Genomic DNA, 17,319 nt, shown 5'->3' on the forward strand with positions numbered 1-17,319 from the left:
TATATAGCACACCGCATTTACCTTTCTCATTGCATTTATCTTATTCTGGTCCCACATTTTTCTGTCTGTCTGACCTGGACATTTTAGTAAACTGAGTCCCTGGTCCTTCTGTGAAAGGTCACTTTCTCTTATGTGCATGCATAGAAGGGTGTTACCTTTTAAGTACCATTTCCTTTGTAAGATGAATGCAGAGAAGAGGTTTTAGAAAAGATTAGTCTTGTTGGCTTTGTGCTTGAAGTCCTGAAGAATAATCACTGCAACTTTCAAATTCTGTTTGCTACTTAGTTTAAGACAAGTCTGTTGTATCCAGATAAGTCTCAGATATTTCATTTTCAATATCCTTCTGGGAGTACATTCAAATCAATTACAAGAATGGGTGCCACATACCAGTGGTGTCTCATCACATAAGAGATTTCATCACATAGGTGACATTGTGCGTACACCTAATTAGCACAAGTTTTCCTTTGTGCTCTACATCTAATCCTTCAAAAAACAGCTTATTTTTCCTTTGCTGTAAACATTTTTGCATCTGTGTACCATCTGGTTTTACAAGAGGTAGGTCGTGCCAAACCAACTTGATCTTCTTTGAGAAGGTAACAAATTTTTTAGACAAAGGAAATGCAGTGGATCTAATTTACCTCTATTTCAGTAAGGCATTTGATACGGTTTGTGATATAGCATGGCCAGAGGGCAGCAGGAGAGTGATAGATGGGAGATATGCAAGCCCCAGGATGATGAGAGCCTTATTCCCTGTAGAGGGAAGAAAGGCTGCTACAGATTAATTAGAGCACCTGAAACCAATTAAGCCAATTAAAGTACCTGAAGCCAGTCATCTGATAAAACCCCCTGCTTCAATCAGTCAGTTGGAGAAGTTGAAGCAAAGAAGAGTGGTTTGGTGTTGGAGCGGAGAGGAGTTTGAAAGAGTGTGTGGTAGGCCAGAAGACCAAGACCCTGGGTAAAGGGAAACCTGGCTTGTGCAGAGCAGAGGGACTTTACAGACACAAGGAGTTGGGAGAAACTTGGCCCAAGCGGAGAGAGGACATGAAGCCCCACAAGCTGAAGGGCCGAAGACCAAAGTAGCCCAGGGGAAGGAATCGCTAGTTCAACTGGTTTACCGCTATCTCTAGGGCCCCTAGGCTGGAACCCAGAGTAGAGGGCGGGCCTGGGTCCCTCCCTCTCCACTCCCCTTTCTGGGACACTAGTGGGACAGTTGATACCTCAGTTTAGGGGTGAGAAGCGGCGCCCTGAACCCCTGCAAGAGGAGAAAGTGCGGGACCCATCATAAGTGTCGGCAATTTGCCACAGGTTCCACATGGGGAATTATTATTTAAATTGGAAAAGATGGGGGTCAATATGAAAATTGAAAGATGGATGAGGAACTGGTTAAAGGGGAGACTACGAAGGGTCATACTGAAAGGTAAACTCTCAGGCTTGAAGGAGGTTACTAGTGGAGTTCCTCAGGGATTGGTTTTTGGACCAATCTTATTTAATCTTTTTATTACTGACCTTGGCACAAAAAGTGGGAATGTGCTAATAAAGTTTGCGAATGACACAAAGCTGAGAGGTATTGCCAATACAGAGAGGGACCGGGAGATTCTACAGGAATATCTGGATGAGCTTGTAAACTGGAGTAATAGTAATAGGATGAAATTTAATAGTGAAAAGTGCAAGGTCGCATTTAGGGATTAATAACAAGAATTTTTGTTATAAACTAGGGACACATCAGTTGGAAGTAACAGAGGAGGAGAAGGACATCGGAGTATTGGTTGATCACAGGATGTCTATGAGCCACCAATGTGATATGGCTGTGGAAAAAAGCTAATGTGGTCTTGGGATGCATCAGGCAAGGTATTTCCAGTAGAGATAAGGAGATGTTAGTACCGTTATACAAGGCACTGGTGAGAACTCATCTGGAATATTGTGTGCAGTTCTGGTCTCCCATGTATAAGAAGGATGAATTCAAACTGGAACAGGTAAAGAGAAGGGCTGCTAGGATGATTGGATGAATGGAAAACCTGTCTTATGAAAGGAGACTGAAAGAGCTTGGCTTGTTTAGCCTAACCAAAATAAGGCTAAGGGGGGAGATGATTGCTCTCTCTAAATATATCAGCAGGATAAATACCAGGAAGGGAGAGGAATTATTTAAGCTCAGTACCAATGTGGACACAAGAACAAATGGATATAAACTGGCCATCAGGAAGTTTAGACTTGAAATTAGACGAAGGTTTCTAACCATCAAAGGAGTGAAGTTCTGGAATAGCCTTCCAAGGGGAGCAGTGGAGGCAGAAGACATATCTGGCTTCAAGACTAAGCTTGATACATTTATGGAAGGGATGGTATGATGAGAGAGCCTAATTTTGGCAATTAATTGATCTTTGACTGTTAGCGGTAAATATGCCCGATGGCGTGGGGTGGGATCTGAGTTACTACAGTGAATTCTTTCCTGGGTGTCTGTCTGGTGAGTCTTGTCCACATGCTCATGGTTTTGCTGACTGCCAAATTTGGGGTTGGGAAGGAATTTTCCTCCAGGGCAGATTGGCAGAGGCCCTATGTGGTTTTCTTTCTTTTGTTTTTTTTTGCCTTTCTCTGCAGCGTGGGGCATGGGTCACTTGCTGGAGGATTCTCTGCACCTTGAAGTCATTAAACCACAAGTTGAGGAGTTCAGTAGCTCAGACATAAGTCAGGGGTTTGTTACAGGAGTGGGTGGGTGAGATTCTGTGGCCTGCATTGTACAGGAGGTCAGACTAGAAGATCATAATGGTCCCTTCACTTCAAAGTCCATGAGTCTTGGAAGTTGCCTTCTTAATGAAATAATTATTAAGTAAATAACAGGAGGGAACAAATTTGAGCAAATAATTAGAATGTCAATGTCATGTTAAGATGGGCATTAGGATCAAAGTAACTTAATAGTAGATGGGAATTCATGTGAGTTAATGAATACTTATCAAAGTCTAAACCTTCACTTCTTTGGTAATGACAAGTTTCAGAGTAGCAGCCGGATTAGTCTGTATCTGCAAAAAGAACAGGAGTACTTGTGACACCGTAGAGACTAACAAATGTTATCTGAGCATAAGCTTTCGTGGGCTAAAACCCACTTCATCGGATGCATGCAGTGGAAATTACAGTAGGAAGATTTTATATCTATCTAATCTACCTACCTACACACGCACAGAGAACATGAAACAATGGGTGTTACCATACACACTGTAACGAGTGATCAGTTAAGGTGAGCTGTTACTAGCAGGAGAAGAAAGAAATAGTTCCCCCGTGTTTATCCCCCCCCCCCCCCCCGTCAACTGCTAGAAATGGGCCATTTGATTACCACTACAAAACCGTTTTTTTCTCTCCTGCTGATAATAGCTGTCATAACATTTTTTCCCAGATCTGGACCTTAGCGTCCAAAATATGGGTGTTAGCATGAAAACCTCCAAGCTTAGTTACCAGCTTGGACCTGATAACGCTGCCACCAGCCAGGGATTTATACAGTGCCTAGCTCACTGTGGTCTCCCCAAAACCTTCCCTGGGGGACCCCCAGGCTCAGATGCCTTGAGTCTTGCAACAAAGGGAAATAACCCCCTCCCCTTGTTTCCTTGTTACTTCCTCCCAGGCTCCCCTCCCTGGATGACCCTAGGAGATTCCCTGCTTCCAGTCCTGGAAACACAAGTACCGAGATGTCTAATCTCTCCCCCCCACCTCCCCCTTCACCCAGAGGGTATGCAAAGTCAGGCTTGGTAACTCTAACACAAGAGATTTTCCCCCGACTTCTTCCTCCCACCAATTCCCTGGTGAGCTGCAGACTCAATTCCCTGGAGTCCTCACTAAAGAAAAACTCCAACAGGTTTTAAAAAGAAAGCTTTATATAAAAAGAAAAAAAAAGGACATAAAAATGGTCTCTCTGTATTAAGGTGACAAATACAGGGTCAATTGCTTAAAAGAAAAATGAATAAACAGCCTTATCCAAAAAGAATACAATTCAAAACACTCCAGCAACTACACACATGTAAATACAAAAAAACCAATATAAACCTATTGTCTTACTATCTTTGTACTTACAACTTGGAAACGGAAGATTAGAAAGCCTGGAGGTAGGAAAATCACTCTGAGCCGAGAGGGCACAGACACAAGACAAAGACCAAAGAACTCACACCCAAACTTCCCTCCACCCAGATTTGAAAAAGTCTTGTTTCCTGATTGGTCCTCTGGTCAGGTGTTTCAGGTTACTCCTTTCCAGGTGAAAGAGACATTAACCTTTAGCTATCTATTTATGACAATAGCTCACCTTAACTGATCACTCTTGTTACAGTGTGTATGGCAGGGGTAGGCAACCTATGGCACGTGCGCCGAAGGCGGCACTCAAGCTGATTTTCAGTGGCACTCATACTGCCTGGGTCCTGGTCACTTGTCCGGGGGACTCTGCATTTTAAATTAATTTTAAATGAAGCTTCTTAAACCTTTTGAAAACCTTATTTACTTTACATATAACAATAGTTTGTGTATATATTGTAGACTTATAGAAAGAGACTGTCTAAAAATGTTTAAATGTATTACCGGCACGGGAAACCTTAAATTAGAGTGAATAAATGAAGACTCGGCACATCGCTTCTGAAAGGTTGCTGACCCCTGGTGTATGGTAACACCGATTGTTTCATGTTCTGTGTGTGTCTTCCTACTGTATTTTCCACTGCATGCATCTGATGAAGTGGGTTTTAGCCCGTGAAGCTTATGTTCAAATAAATTTGTTAGTCTCTAGGGTGCCACAAGTACTCCCGTTTTCTTTGGTAATGGGTCTCGTTGCTGAGACTGCATAGAATGAATGTGAGAAAACATGTAGCTATTTATCATGAGATAATGATTTATCAAAATTAAATTGGAAATTAATTTTAAGGGATTATTTGTTTTAAAGTTTGCCACTTTACCAGAACTGCATCTCTGTTGTTTGTAAGAATGGAAGTTGCAAAACCTGAGTTTTAAACAGTTGAGTAGATGTTGCAATGTAAGTCCAGTGACCTCAGATTGTCATCTCTCAAAGCTCAGTTACATTAAAGGGATGTTGCACTGTCTTACTTCAAACTTGCTAAGAGGATTTTTTTTTTTTTAAATCAGGATATCTTTCCAAATGTATTTTATCCTATCTGCTTATCTGAGATGGGTGCCGTAGAATTGTGTAAGATTTGAATTAAAGTTGCTGTGGGAAAACGGTCAGCATGTCACTTATCTGAATGTTTAAAACACGGAGGAAAATACTTTTTTCAGTTGAAAAGTGTACATGGAAAGCACTCTTGTAATACTTCAGAATAAACTTGCATACTGCTTATGAATGTTGAACCCAAACCCAACGTTTACGCTATCAAGAAAAGTAATAGAACTATAGAAATGAGCAAATGCAATGCAGCAATTTTTGTCAATACAGTAGTCAAATGCAAGTTAATTTGTTTTAATACTAGATTTATTTACAACATTTTTTTATAGTGTAATGTTCAATTCAAAGCATTGGAACCCTTTCAGGATCAGTTAAATTGCAATTCAGAAGGGGTGTTTTCAGTTTAATTATAATGTTGGTATCCAGACCTCACTTGTTAGTGTTTTGACATAGATGGGGATGGCAATCTTGCCTCCCTCCTGGTGCTCTTCCTTTTCACACCATTCGTTAAAAATAGTTATTGCTCTTTCCCATTCAGCAATATGCAGTTAAAGCTTTCGATGCCCAAATTCAGTTCTGTCTTGCCATGGTGCCACCTTTGAATTGGGCACACGCAAGCACAGTAAACAAAATTATTTGCAACGTAGCCAGAGCCTTTCTCCACATACTGGCAGTTAACATAACAGAAAGATGCAAAATCAACAGTGTCTTCCCCAATTTGTGTTATGGGCATCTTTTCTGCTTTCAAGACACTTTAATCAATAGGAGCAAATGACACATGTAGTTCCTTTTTTGTCTCATATAATATAGTTGGAACTTTTACAAAAGTTAAATGGTTAAGTGTTTAACACAGAAAACAAATGCTTCATTTTTTTCCCTACTGTGACCCACACAGTTTTGTGTAATAAAGGCTGTCTTCTAGGATGTCCTAGTTCCCTCAAAGTCTGCCATTCTGGGACTTAACACATAAGAAAAGTAAATGCAGCTAAGGAAGTATTTGCAGATTGGCTACTTAGACTGTAAGCTCTTTGGGGCAGGACTGACTTTTGAGAGTGCAAGGATTCCTCAGGCGAATTCCCTTCTCCAAGGAAAGTGGTGTTTTATTAGACCTTTAATCAGCTATTTACAACTCAGTTTCTTACTAAATCTAACTTAGGCCAAGAGTTGTTTTGTTTCATCTTGGACTCTTAAAAATGAAAGTGGTCATCCGGGATAAGTGTGTTATTACTTTCATTCAGTTTGCCTGTGATTAACTTGTGAACTTCAGTGTTGGTTTCCTGTATAGAACTGAAAAAAAAAATATTATGCTGAAGTAACTTCGCTTTGTGTCTTAAAAATCTTGACTTGTAGGAAACATATGTGGTTTCAGGGGGAGGGGCCCTATTGGCAATCTACAGTATTTTGCCCAATATGTCACATATGAATTTTTAGTTGTAAAACTGTGGCTCTTTTTTCCTTTATACCTGCTCACTTTCATAAACTTGGTGTTACCAGGTGAAATTTCATCATTGCAGCTATTTGTTGAATGTTGTGAATAGACATCTTCTGAAAATCTTGAAATCATTTATTGATTTTTCAGGCAACTAGGTCTCTAGCAGAACCATGCTAAGTCATGTGGAGCCAAAATTCATGGGGAAAATACTTGGTTTCATTTTGTTTTTTTGTTTTCTATGGTGGTCAATGCCATAATATCTGAGCAATTTATCAGAACAGTCCTGTGAGGTGTGGAAGTATTAGCCTTAATTTACAGATAGTGAGTGGAAGCACCGAGTGAGTGCCACGTCCAAGAACACAGAACAAGAGGAAATCTGTCAAAGCTGGGAGTAGTACCCAGCTTGAATCTCGATTCAGTGCTTTAACCACAGGATCTCCTACCTTGCCTTTCTTTAATGTTTAAATGAATTGTTTAATAATTTTGTGTTTAGAAATTAAACTGCATAAACTAATATACTGTTTTTAGTGCTAATGTAACAATTTTTCCCCCACCCCACTCTCTCCCTTTCTTAGCGTTGTGTGGTGCTGCGTTTTCTGAAGTTTTCCCCAAACCGTAATAAGGTAAGACACAACACACTCTTCTGACTTGTTACTGTTCACCCATTGTATTAAGAAACTCTCCACGTCTATCCCAAATTCATGGCCACTTTTATAATGCAATAAAGTTTTGGAGCCCACTGGGAAAAGCATTGTGTTGATTTGTTAATTTGGTGCTGCTCTTGGCAGTACAGATTCAGTAGTAGACACTCTGACAAGGAACTGTTAAAGGTTTTTTCAGTATACGATACTTTAAAAAGCCCTAAGGAAGTGGGGTGGTGCGATCAGTCAGTTATAGATAGCTTCTCCCCTAGTCTAGAGTTGAAAAATTTAGTGGTAACCCACTATGTCAGCTACAAAACCAAATATTAATCTGACATGCCTTACAGTATCTTTTAGGGCTTTTCTAAAGAAACACGTAGTTATCTGGCACTGTGCTGCCATGCACTGTGCACATGTGGACTTAATACATTTCAGTGGGCTTTGATCTACCATGCTTTGAAACTGGGTAGATAAATGCTCAGTATCGGATTTTTAGTGTGTGTCAGCAAGGTCCACACATATACTTACTATGCAGTGGGGTACATTTACTTCCTGGCTAGTCATGACGTATGTGTTCTTGTGAACAAGCACTCAGTCTGCTCTCACTTAAGGAAACTAATGAGAAGATGGATTATAAGCTTTTCAAGGCAAGGACTGAGTCCTTTTATGTGTTTATATACAGCCTCTTTCACATTGGAGTACCAAACATGACTAGGGCATCTGGATGCTACCACAGCATAAAATAATTGTAATTGCCTTTCTTGACCAGCAGTTCTCTTCCTATTGCTTACTTCAGAATTCTTCTCTCATTAATGTTTCTTGAGTCATTGGAGACCGTTGCTCAAATATCTCAGATACTTTATTCTCAAGGTTAGAAATACTTTGGGAGTGCCGCTTGCAAGATTACACTAGATATTATGTTAGGCCTTGGGTTTTATTTTTTCCTATCATCGCTAAAGACCTGCTGACATCTTATGAAAAAATTGTCAAAAAACTTCCTCTCTAGACAGTGCTGTTCGTATGTCAGTTTTCTTCACCTTCCTTCTAATTCATAAAATCAGAATCTTTTAGTTCAGCCACTCTTGCTGTTCACTCCTCACTTGAAATCATAACTACCTTGAGTTTTATACATCACACTAAGCCCTGCTTGCATTACAGGTACATCTCTACCCTACTGTAACGCGACCTGACATAACACGGGTTTGCATATAGTGCGGTAGCAGCGGGGCTCGGACAGCGCTTTAAAGGGTCCGGGCTTCCCATAACAAGGGCCCTAGACCCTTTAAAGTGTCGCTGGAGTTGTGCCGCCGCTACTCCAGGGCTGCAGCAGCGGGGCTCTGCTGGTGATTTAAAGGGCCTGTGGCTCCCTGTGGCCAGAGTCCTGGGCTCTTTAAATCACCGCTGCAGCCCTGCCACCACTACCCTGATATAACGGCGTTTCACCTATAATGCGGTAGGGATTTTTGGCTTCCCACGACCGTGTTCTATCAGGGTAGAGGTGTACAATAATTTTGTTATTCATCTGGCCTGGTTCTAGCAAATGCAGTTGAGCTCTGTCTACACAGCAACAAATGAGTTGAGCTAAAGAATAAGCTTTAGCAATAGATAAACATGTAAGCAACAAAGAATTTTTTAAATGAATTGATTTAAAAAAACAAACCAAATCCTAAATGTACACTTTTTATATACTGCAGACAGTGGATGGATCGCTTTGTCACAATTCTGGGATAACTGTACCTCTGACCCCTTCTTGGCCTCCTTGAGGGCACCCTTACTCAGGTCTCAGGCCTCTAGCTCTCAAGGCAGCAAGAATCCTGTGGCACCTTATAGACTAACAGACGTTTTGGAGCATGAGCTTTCGTGGGTGAATACCCACTTCGTTGGATGCATGGGTATTCACCCACGAAAGCTCATGCTCCAAAACGTCTGTTAGTCTGTAAGGTGCCACAGGATTCTTTGCTGCTTTTACAGATCCAGAGTAACACGGGCTACCCCTCTGATACTCTTCAAGGCAGGAACTCATGTCCCCCTCCCTCCAGGCTGGGGATTTGCAATTTCCTTGCAATTCATAGTGATTATCACAGCAGGGGTGACTTTAGGCTAGTGCCTGCAGTTCTGTGCTCTCTCAGGGGCTATGGCTGTATTTACCAGTAGTCAGTCAACCTTCACAAAGCAAAATATATTTAGTACAAAAGCATTACAGAAAAAACATAAAATAATAAATGGTGTACATGCTGTGACACATGGCAGTATCCTGCAATATCCTTGGGGGAAAAAGCCTTATTGAATTAGGTTTCAGAGAAGCAGCCATGTTAGTCTGTATCCGCAAAAAGAACAGGAGTACTTGTGGCACCTTAGCGACTAAGGGTATGTCTACATCTACAATTTTGCAGCGCTGGTTGTTACAGCTGTATTAGTACAGCTGTATAGGGCCAGCACTGCAGAGTGGCCACACTTACAGCAACCAGCGCTGCAAGTGGTGTTAGATGTGGCCACACTGCAGCGCTGTTGGGCGGCTTCAAGGGGGGGTTGGGGAACGCGAGAGCAAACCGGGGAAGGAGACCAGCTTCGCCGCGGTTTGCTCTCGCGTTCCCCGAACCCCCCTGCAAGCAGGTCTTTTTCCCTGCGGTTTGCAGGGGGGTTCGGGGAATGCGAGAGCAAACCGCGGCGAAGCTGGTCTCCTTCCCCGGTTTGCTCTCGCGTTCCCCGAACCCCTGTGCAAGCAGGTCTTTTTCCCTGCGGTTTGCAGGGGGGTTCGGGGAATGCGAGAGCAAACCGCGGCGAAGCTGGTCTCCTTTCCCGGTTTGCTCTCGCGTTCCCCGAACCCCCGTGCAAGCAGGTCTCCTTCCCTGCGGTTTGCAGGGGGGTTCGGGGAACGCGAGAGCAAACCGGGGAAGGAGACCAGCTTCGCCGCGGTTTGCTCTCGCGTTCCCCGAACCCCCCTGCAAACCGCAGGGAAGGAGACCTGCTTGCTCGGGGATTCGGGGAACGCGAGAGCAAACCGCAGGGAAGGAGATCTGCTTGCACAGGGGTTCGGGGAACGCGAGAGCAAACCGGGGAAGGAGACCAGCTTTGCCGCGGTTTGCTCTCGCGTTCCCCGAACCCCCCTGCAAACCGCAGGGAAGGAGACCTGCTTGCTCTGGGGTTTGGGGAACGCAAGAGCAAACCAGGGAAGGAGACCTACTTGATTACCAGAGGCTTCCTCAGGTATGCTGGGATACCTGCTTATTCCACGGAGGTCAAGAAAAGCGCTGGTAAGTGTCTACACTTGATTACCAGCGCTGGATCACCAGCGCTGGATCCTCTACACCCGAGACAAAACGGGAGTTGCAGCGCTGGTGATGCCCTGCAGATGTGTACACCTCCTAAGTTGCAGCGCTGTAACCCCCTCACCAGCGCTGCAACTTTGTGATGTAGACAAGCCCTAACAAATTTATTTCAGCATGAGCTTTCGTGAGCTACAGCTCACTTCTTCGGATGCATATGAAAGCTCATGCTGAAATAAATTTGTTAGCCTCTAAGGTGCCACAAGTACTCCTGTTCTTTTTATTGAATTAGATTTATATATCTTTGAAGTCCATTGTATTAAATGTAAAGGTTATGCATTATTGTGGGCTGGGATTGTATGTAATCTCTCTACTGGGGAAATGGGATGTGAATCCTGGGAAGTGTTATGAACTTCAGAGGACTGTATTGAACAATGTACGAGACAAGAATGGGCTTTTGGGACAGACAGAGTTAAGTGGTTTGCTCTGGGAATCTCTAGGGGCAAATTCCCCACCTCTGGTTATGCAAAAACCCAGCCTTTTGAAGGAATGCCCTGAGGAGAGAACCATTGTCTGGTGGTTACTTGCTCTTAGAGTCTCAAGGTCAAAGGCCCAAGCTGTATAAAGGAAAGACTAACCCATTATTGGGGGCGTTCTGGACTAAACCTGTAACAAACTTGTAACCACAGAAAAACCCCTTGTTGGAGTTGAGGAGACATCTCCAGAAAGCTTGTTTGTATGTGTGTAGGTTTTTATTGTTTTTAATGTTTTTCTCAGTACTGGTTTAAGAATAAACGTCCTCGCTTATAAAGCGCTGTGATAACTTGTAGCTACTGGCAGTTACAGCTGTTCATGGCTTTTGCAGAGAAAACAAAGCACAGCTGCTTGGCCTGTTTAGGCAGTGTGGCTTGAGGAGACTATCACAGTGCAGGCAGGGAGCTGTGCATCCTGGGAAAATCCCTGGTCGGGAGGGAGACAGATGCAGATCTCTGCCCAAGAGAGATGAGTCTCAAGGAACCTAAAATGAGTGCCTTTGGTGGACTGTAGAGGGGAATTACATACTAAGTGTACCAGGTGTTTCCCAACATCTGCATGGGATACTGGTAGGTCTTCGTTCCTAGTTCCAGGGTTGGTCACCCTGAGTCAGCTCAGGCTGACTCTTTTTGCAGTTCCTAGTTATTTGTTTACTGGTCCTCCTGAGCCCAGTTAAAATCAGTATATGCAGTTTTCCCCAGGGGGTAGTATGTCTACAGAATTGTTCACCTGTCCAGGGATTTGCATTAGTTACTGCCAAATGATTCCAGATTCCGCTGGGGAAACACCTAGCGAGCAGGAACAAAAACATGCCTTGATGCAAAAATCTGATTATTTTATGTACCCCTAGCGACTGGCACATCTCAGTATAATAGTCTTGAAAGTTTCCATGCTTCTGAGGTCTCACATCTGTCACATCTCCCCTGCTGGAAGATAAAGAAGTCAACCCCATGAATCCTTGGCAAGTAACAATACAAGGTGAGAGGGGAAACTGCATCATGTATAGTCTTTCATAAAAATACATCAGAAGTTTACCAGTTTTCCACATTCCTTAACTACACTGCTTCCTAAGTATCAGAGGCCCTACTTAAGATGTGCCATGCTAATGATACAATAAATAGTAGGCAACAACTGACACTGATATAGGTCTAGTTATGTGTCTAGTAGCTCTATAATCTCTGATATCTGGCTAGCTCTGAAAACCATATCCTCTTATGTTAAAAGAAACAGAGCAAAATTATCTTCTACCGTGATTAGGACCTGGCCTGCTTAGTACTGGAAACTCCAAAAGCTATTTTTTCTAAAGAATGTAGTGGAAAGTTGTGCAGAAATTAGATTTTCAAAATTTTCTAATGACTGAAGTGAGCATGAAGCTGTGCATCATGTTTGCTTGTGGCCCATGTGAACAAACGTTCTGTTTCTAATTACTGGACAGAGCTAAATCTTTGTCCCCATTGGTCTTATAAAAGAGCCTACAACGTTTGTTGTAGGATCAATTTTGTACATTACTGTCTTGTATCTAAGCCATCAAAAGCTCTCTCTTTCATACAAGTACCCTTCGCTAAATTCCACTTGATTATCAATATGTTTGCATTTGTTTCATGTGATTTTAGGTACAGAATACTTTGAAAGGTAAAATTTATTTCACTTCCCTGATTCAAAGTGGCTAGTTTGTTCCTTCCCCACTCCTTGGAGAAGTATAATGGGATAGTTTAGTTGACCTTGGTATACTTTTCAGCCATTATGTTGTGGTTATATGCTGCCTGTATTATTCAGAGAAAAACATCAGGTCTTGCAGTCTCAACGGAGCTACCTAGTGACAGTCCTCTTCCTTTTTGGTTTACCATGGTGTTTAAGATAAACACTTCTAGGATGGCATCTCAATCTCTTGGGGGTGGGGATGGGGGATGAGATGGTTCTGGATCCAGACATTTGTACTGGTGCACCAACACTGAATGAAGTGAAGTGTGCCATCTCTAAACTGTAAAACAGACGTGCAGTCAATACTGATGGCATCCCCTCAGAGCTGCTAAAATGTGCTATTGATCCTGTAGCAGAATCACTTCTCCACCTCAGACGAAAGATGGCTACAACTGGAACCCCGCCTACTGTCTGGAAGGCCGGTATTGTGATCTCATTCTACAAGGGCAAGGGACTGTGCAGTGAATGTAAGAGTTGCAGGCAGATCACCTTGCTTTCCATTCCAGGGAAGGTGTTTGCGCATGTTTTGCTGGCACATCTGGAGCCTTTGCTACATGGGAAGTGTTGTCCCCATCAGTCAGGCTATACGAGGAACAGGTCCACGTTAGACGCCATTTTGGCCCTTCACTTGTTTTCGGAGATGTGTCGCAAGTTCAGGAAGCCCCTGCATGTAGTATATGTTGATCTTAAGGCTGCATTTGATCCAATAGACCATGTCACGTTATGGAAGGCCTTAAAGGGCGTAGGTGTCCTTACCCCTCTGCTGGACTTGATTAGACAGCTGCATAATGGAACCAGTGCCCGTGTTTATCGGGGGAACTGGATGTCAGTGCCTTTTAAATCAGTATCTGATGTTAGGCAGGGTTGCGTTTTGGCCCCTTCACTCTTTTTTGTCGGGAAGTGAATTTCATAATGCAGCATTCCATCAGGTCCATAGGCATTGAGATCTCTCAGGGTATGTCTGCAGTACAGGATTATTCCGATTTTACAGAAATCGATTTTTGGAAACAGATTGTATAAGTCGAGTGCACGCGGCCAAACTAAGCACATTAATTCTGCGGTGTGCGTCCATGTACCGAGGCTAGTGTCGACTTCCAGAGCGTTGCATTGTGGGTAGCTACTCCATAGCTATCCCATAGCTCCCGCAGTCTCATTGGAATTCTCGGTTGAGTTCCCAGTGCCTGATGGGGCCAAAAATTTGTCGCTGGTGGTTATGGGTAAATGTTGTCAGTTAATCCTCCCTCTGTGAAAGCAGTGACAGACAATCATTTCGCGCTCTTTTCCCTGGATTAGCACGGCAACCATGGAGCCAGTTCAGCCTTTTTTCACTGTCTCCGTATGCCTACTGGATGCTGCTGACAGACGCAGTACTGCAGTGCTACACAGCAGCATCCCTTTGCCTTTTGCAAGTCAGCGAAGATGGTTACCAGTAATACTGTACCGTCTGCTGCTATCATGGGTGCTCCTGGCCCGCCTCAGTGAGGTCGGTCGGGGGTGCCTGGACAAAAATGGGAATGACTCCCCAGGTCATTCTCTTCTCTAAGTTTTGTCTAATGGAGAGTCAGTCCTGCCTAGAATATCAGGCAAGCCTACTAAAAAACCAGAGAGACAAACGGCCGCTCCAGGTCAGAGCCCCAGACATCCTGCAGAAATAATGAGCTGCATGACATTCTAGGGGGTGCCCCTACAACAACCCCACTTGTTGCTTCCCTCCTCCCCCACCCCTCCTGGGCTACCATGGCAGTTATTCCCCCATTTATGTGATGAAGTAATAAATAATGCATGAATTTGAAACAACACTGACTTTATTGCCTCTGCAAGCAGAGATCAAAGTGAGGAGGGGAGGGCAGTTGGCTTAAAGTGAAGTAGAGTGAACCACCATTCTGCACTTACTCAGCCTATAGCTGAAAATGGGAATCTGTGACAAGCACTAGGATAGAAGCACAGGCAGGACTCTCCGTTTGTGTGTGGGCCTTTGGTTGACACTGGTAAAATACAAAATGTCCCAGGTATGTATATTGGGGGACAGTTCTAAATGGCAGCATAATTTTTTTATTGGTAGCAAAATGTAGAGATCTAAGTATCTGATTGTGAGCCCTGATAGTAAGAGGTAGGCTGGGGTAGATGCGACTGCGCGGTGCTGCTGACTGGGAGAGCAGCCTGAGGCAGAAGCCTCCAACTGGCATGATATTCCAGGCAGGACTGAATCTCCATTACACAAAATTTAAAGAAGAGAATGACCTGGAGTCATTCCCTTTTTTGCCCAGGTGCCGCCAACTGACCTCACAGAGGCCAGCCAGGAGCACCCATGGGACGACGCTGACAGATGCCAGTCATACTGCACCATCTGCTGTGGCAAGGCAAGGCAAGGCAAGGGGATGCTGCTATGTAGGTAACAACAAAGACCCTGAACCACCCGTGACAGTGTTTTTTACCCTTCAGCCATTGGGAACTCAGCCCAGAATTCAAATAGTTTTCGGTGAGTGTGGGAACTGTGGGATAGCTACAGTTGTCAGTTGCCCCTCCCTCCGTGAGCGTCCATTTGATTCTTTGGCTTTCTAGTACGCTTGTCTCAGCTCCTTAAGTTTCACGCAGCACTGTGTTGAGTCCCTGTTGTGGCCTCTGTCCATCATGGCCTTGGAGATTTTTTCAAATGTTCTGGCATTTTGGCTTTTGGAACGGAGTTCTGATAGAACAGATTCATCTCCCCATACAGAGATCAGATTCACTATCTCCCATACGGTCCATGTTGGGAGCTCTTTTTTTAATTCTGGGACTGCATGGTCACGTGTGCTGATCAGTGCTCCACGCTGGGCAAACAGGAAATAAAATTCAAAGTGTGTAGGGCTTCTGCTGTCTACTTGGCCAGTGCATCCAAGTTCAGATTGCTGTCCAGAGTGGTCCCAATGGTGCACTGTGGGATAGCTCCCGGAGGCCAATAGCGTTGAATTGCAACCACACTTACCCTAATTCGAAATGGAAATGTTGATTTCAGCGCTACTCTCCTTGTTGGAGAGGAATACAGAAATCTATTTTAAGAGCCCTTTATGTCGACAAAAATGGCTTCGTTATGTGGACGGGTGCAGGGTTAATTCGATTTAACACTGCTAAATTTGAGATAAGCTCGTAGTATAGACAAGGCCTCACTCACAGTCCTTGACTACACTGATGACATTGTTCTTTTAGTACAGAGCCTTAACAGGTTTCATGAGGCACTCCAGCATATGGAGGGGGAGTTAGGGAAGAATGGTCTCCATGTTTCATGGTCAAAGACAAAACTTCAAAATCTAGGACACAGGTCCACCTGTGACTCCAATCACTTTGAACAACAAAACTGTCAAATCAGTTTCCAGCTTTTGCTATCTGGGTTTTATACTTACCAGCTTCTCCAGTTCTCACATGGAGATTCTCCATCGGATTGGCATTACAACATCTGTAATGGGCCATTTACAACAGATATGGAATTAGCATCATCTTAGTATGACAACCAAGTTCAGGATTTATTCGAGCTGTAACCTTCCCAAACTGTTGTACGGGTGCGAAACATGGACACTATGCCACACATACTGGACAAAGCTGGAGGTTTTCTGTACAAAATGTCAACATCGTATATTGGGCATAAAGTGGAATGACTTCATCTGTAATGTGGATATTTATGGTCGTTTGGGTTAATAGATTACTGGGGCCATTGTCCGCAGGCAGCACCTTACGTGCTTTTTGGACACATTGCAAGGATGTTGCAAGACGTTCCAGTGAACGCCATTCTCTGGGTGGCTTGTAACATTCAAGATAAAATTCCACCAAACGAGGGGTGGCGGCGGCCCAGAGGCAGATCTCCTATTACATTGGTTAATCAGGTCTGTTCCGATGTTGGACTTTCAGGCTGTCAGGCTTTCGTGGTTGAACAGGAACGTACCAAATGGCAAATGATCGCTATGGCCGACTGTTTGGCTAAGCGTAGAAGAAGAATGCTGTCCCAATTTATCACACAATACTCAGTACGCTGCTTTGTTGCTAATCTATAAGAGGGTAATTTGCGTAATACAAATAGCCCTGCAGCTGATGGTAATATGCAGATATTAAAACAAACCAACAAAAAAAACCCTATTGGATTATGTGAAGACTGGCCAAATAGCTAAGAAGAAGCTCATGTTTTTAATCTTTATATTGAGTGACCCTCCTGTTGGAGGCATTCAGCACTCAACCTTACAAATATTACACTTAAAGAAAAAACCTAAAAGATCTCCTCTTAAAATTGCTGACGTTGTCCTACTAATTACTTAAATGGAAAACTAACTTGGTCTTTCTTTTTCTACCCTTTTTCCATTGTTTGTTTTTGGTTAGTCAGACAATACTCTTGTCAGCAGCTTCCTTTCATTGGGTCTTTTATATTCAAGCCTGCAGTGTTGGCAGAAAGTTTATTTGCTGCTTTAAAAGTCACATGGAGACCATACACTGCTTTTACCTCACCCCTTCTCCTCTGCACACCCAGAACAGTCCTCCTACTTAACACATCCCACGCTTATTTCAGACTACTGCTTATACGAAATGAATTACATTATATCCTTCTCCATATCTGGTTTTGTAAAGGAAGGGTTTTTTTTC

General features: G+C 43.4%; 1 protein-coding gene across 4 annotated transcripts in view; it reads left to right on the forward strand.

Moving 5' to 3' along the window:
• The window catches only part of IPPK (inositol-pentakisphosphate 2-kinase), a 101,556-nt gene that overhangs the window by 37,189 nt on the left and 47,048 nt on the right, over positions 1–17,319 (forward strand). For 3 of the 4 annotated variants that reach the window (XM_030571067.1, XM_030571069.1, XM_030571070.1), the window contains one exon: positions 7,148–7,195. In XM_030571067.1, coding sequence (XP_030426927.1) covers positions 7,148–7,195 — 48 coding nt within the window. Of the gene's footprint in view, positions 1–7,147; positions 7,196–11,863; positions 11,992–17,319 lie in introns of those variants that run through there. The other variant, XM_030571071.1, reaches the window with a different exon arrangement.

Source organism: Gopherus evgoodei, chromosome 7 (genome assembly GCF_007399415.2).
Source record: "Gopherus evgoodei ecotype Sinaloan lineage chromosome 7, rGopEvg1_v1.p, whole genome shotgun sequence".
Lineage (NCBI taxonomy): Eukaryota > Metazoa > Chordata > Testudines > Testudinidae > Gopherus > Gopherus evgoodei.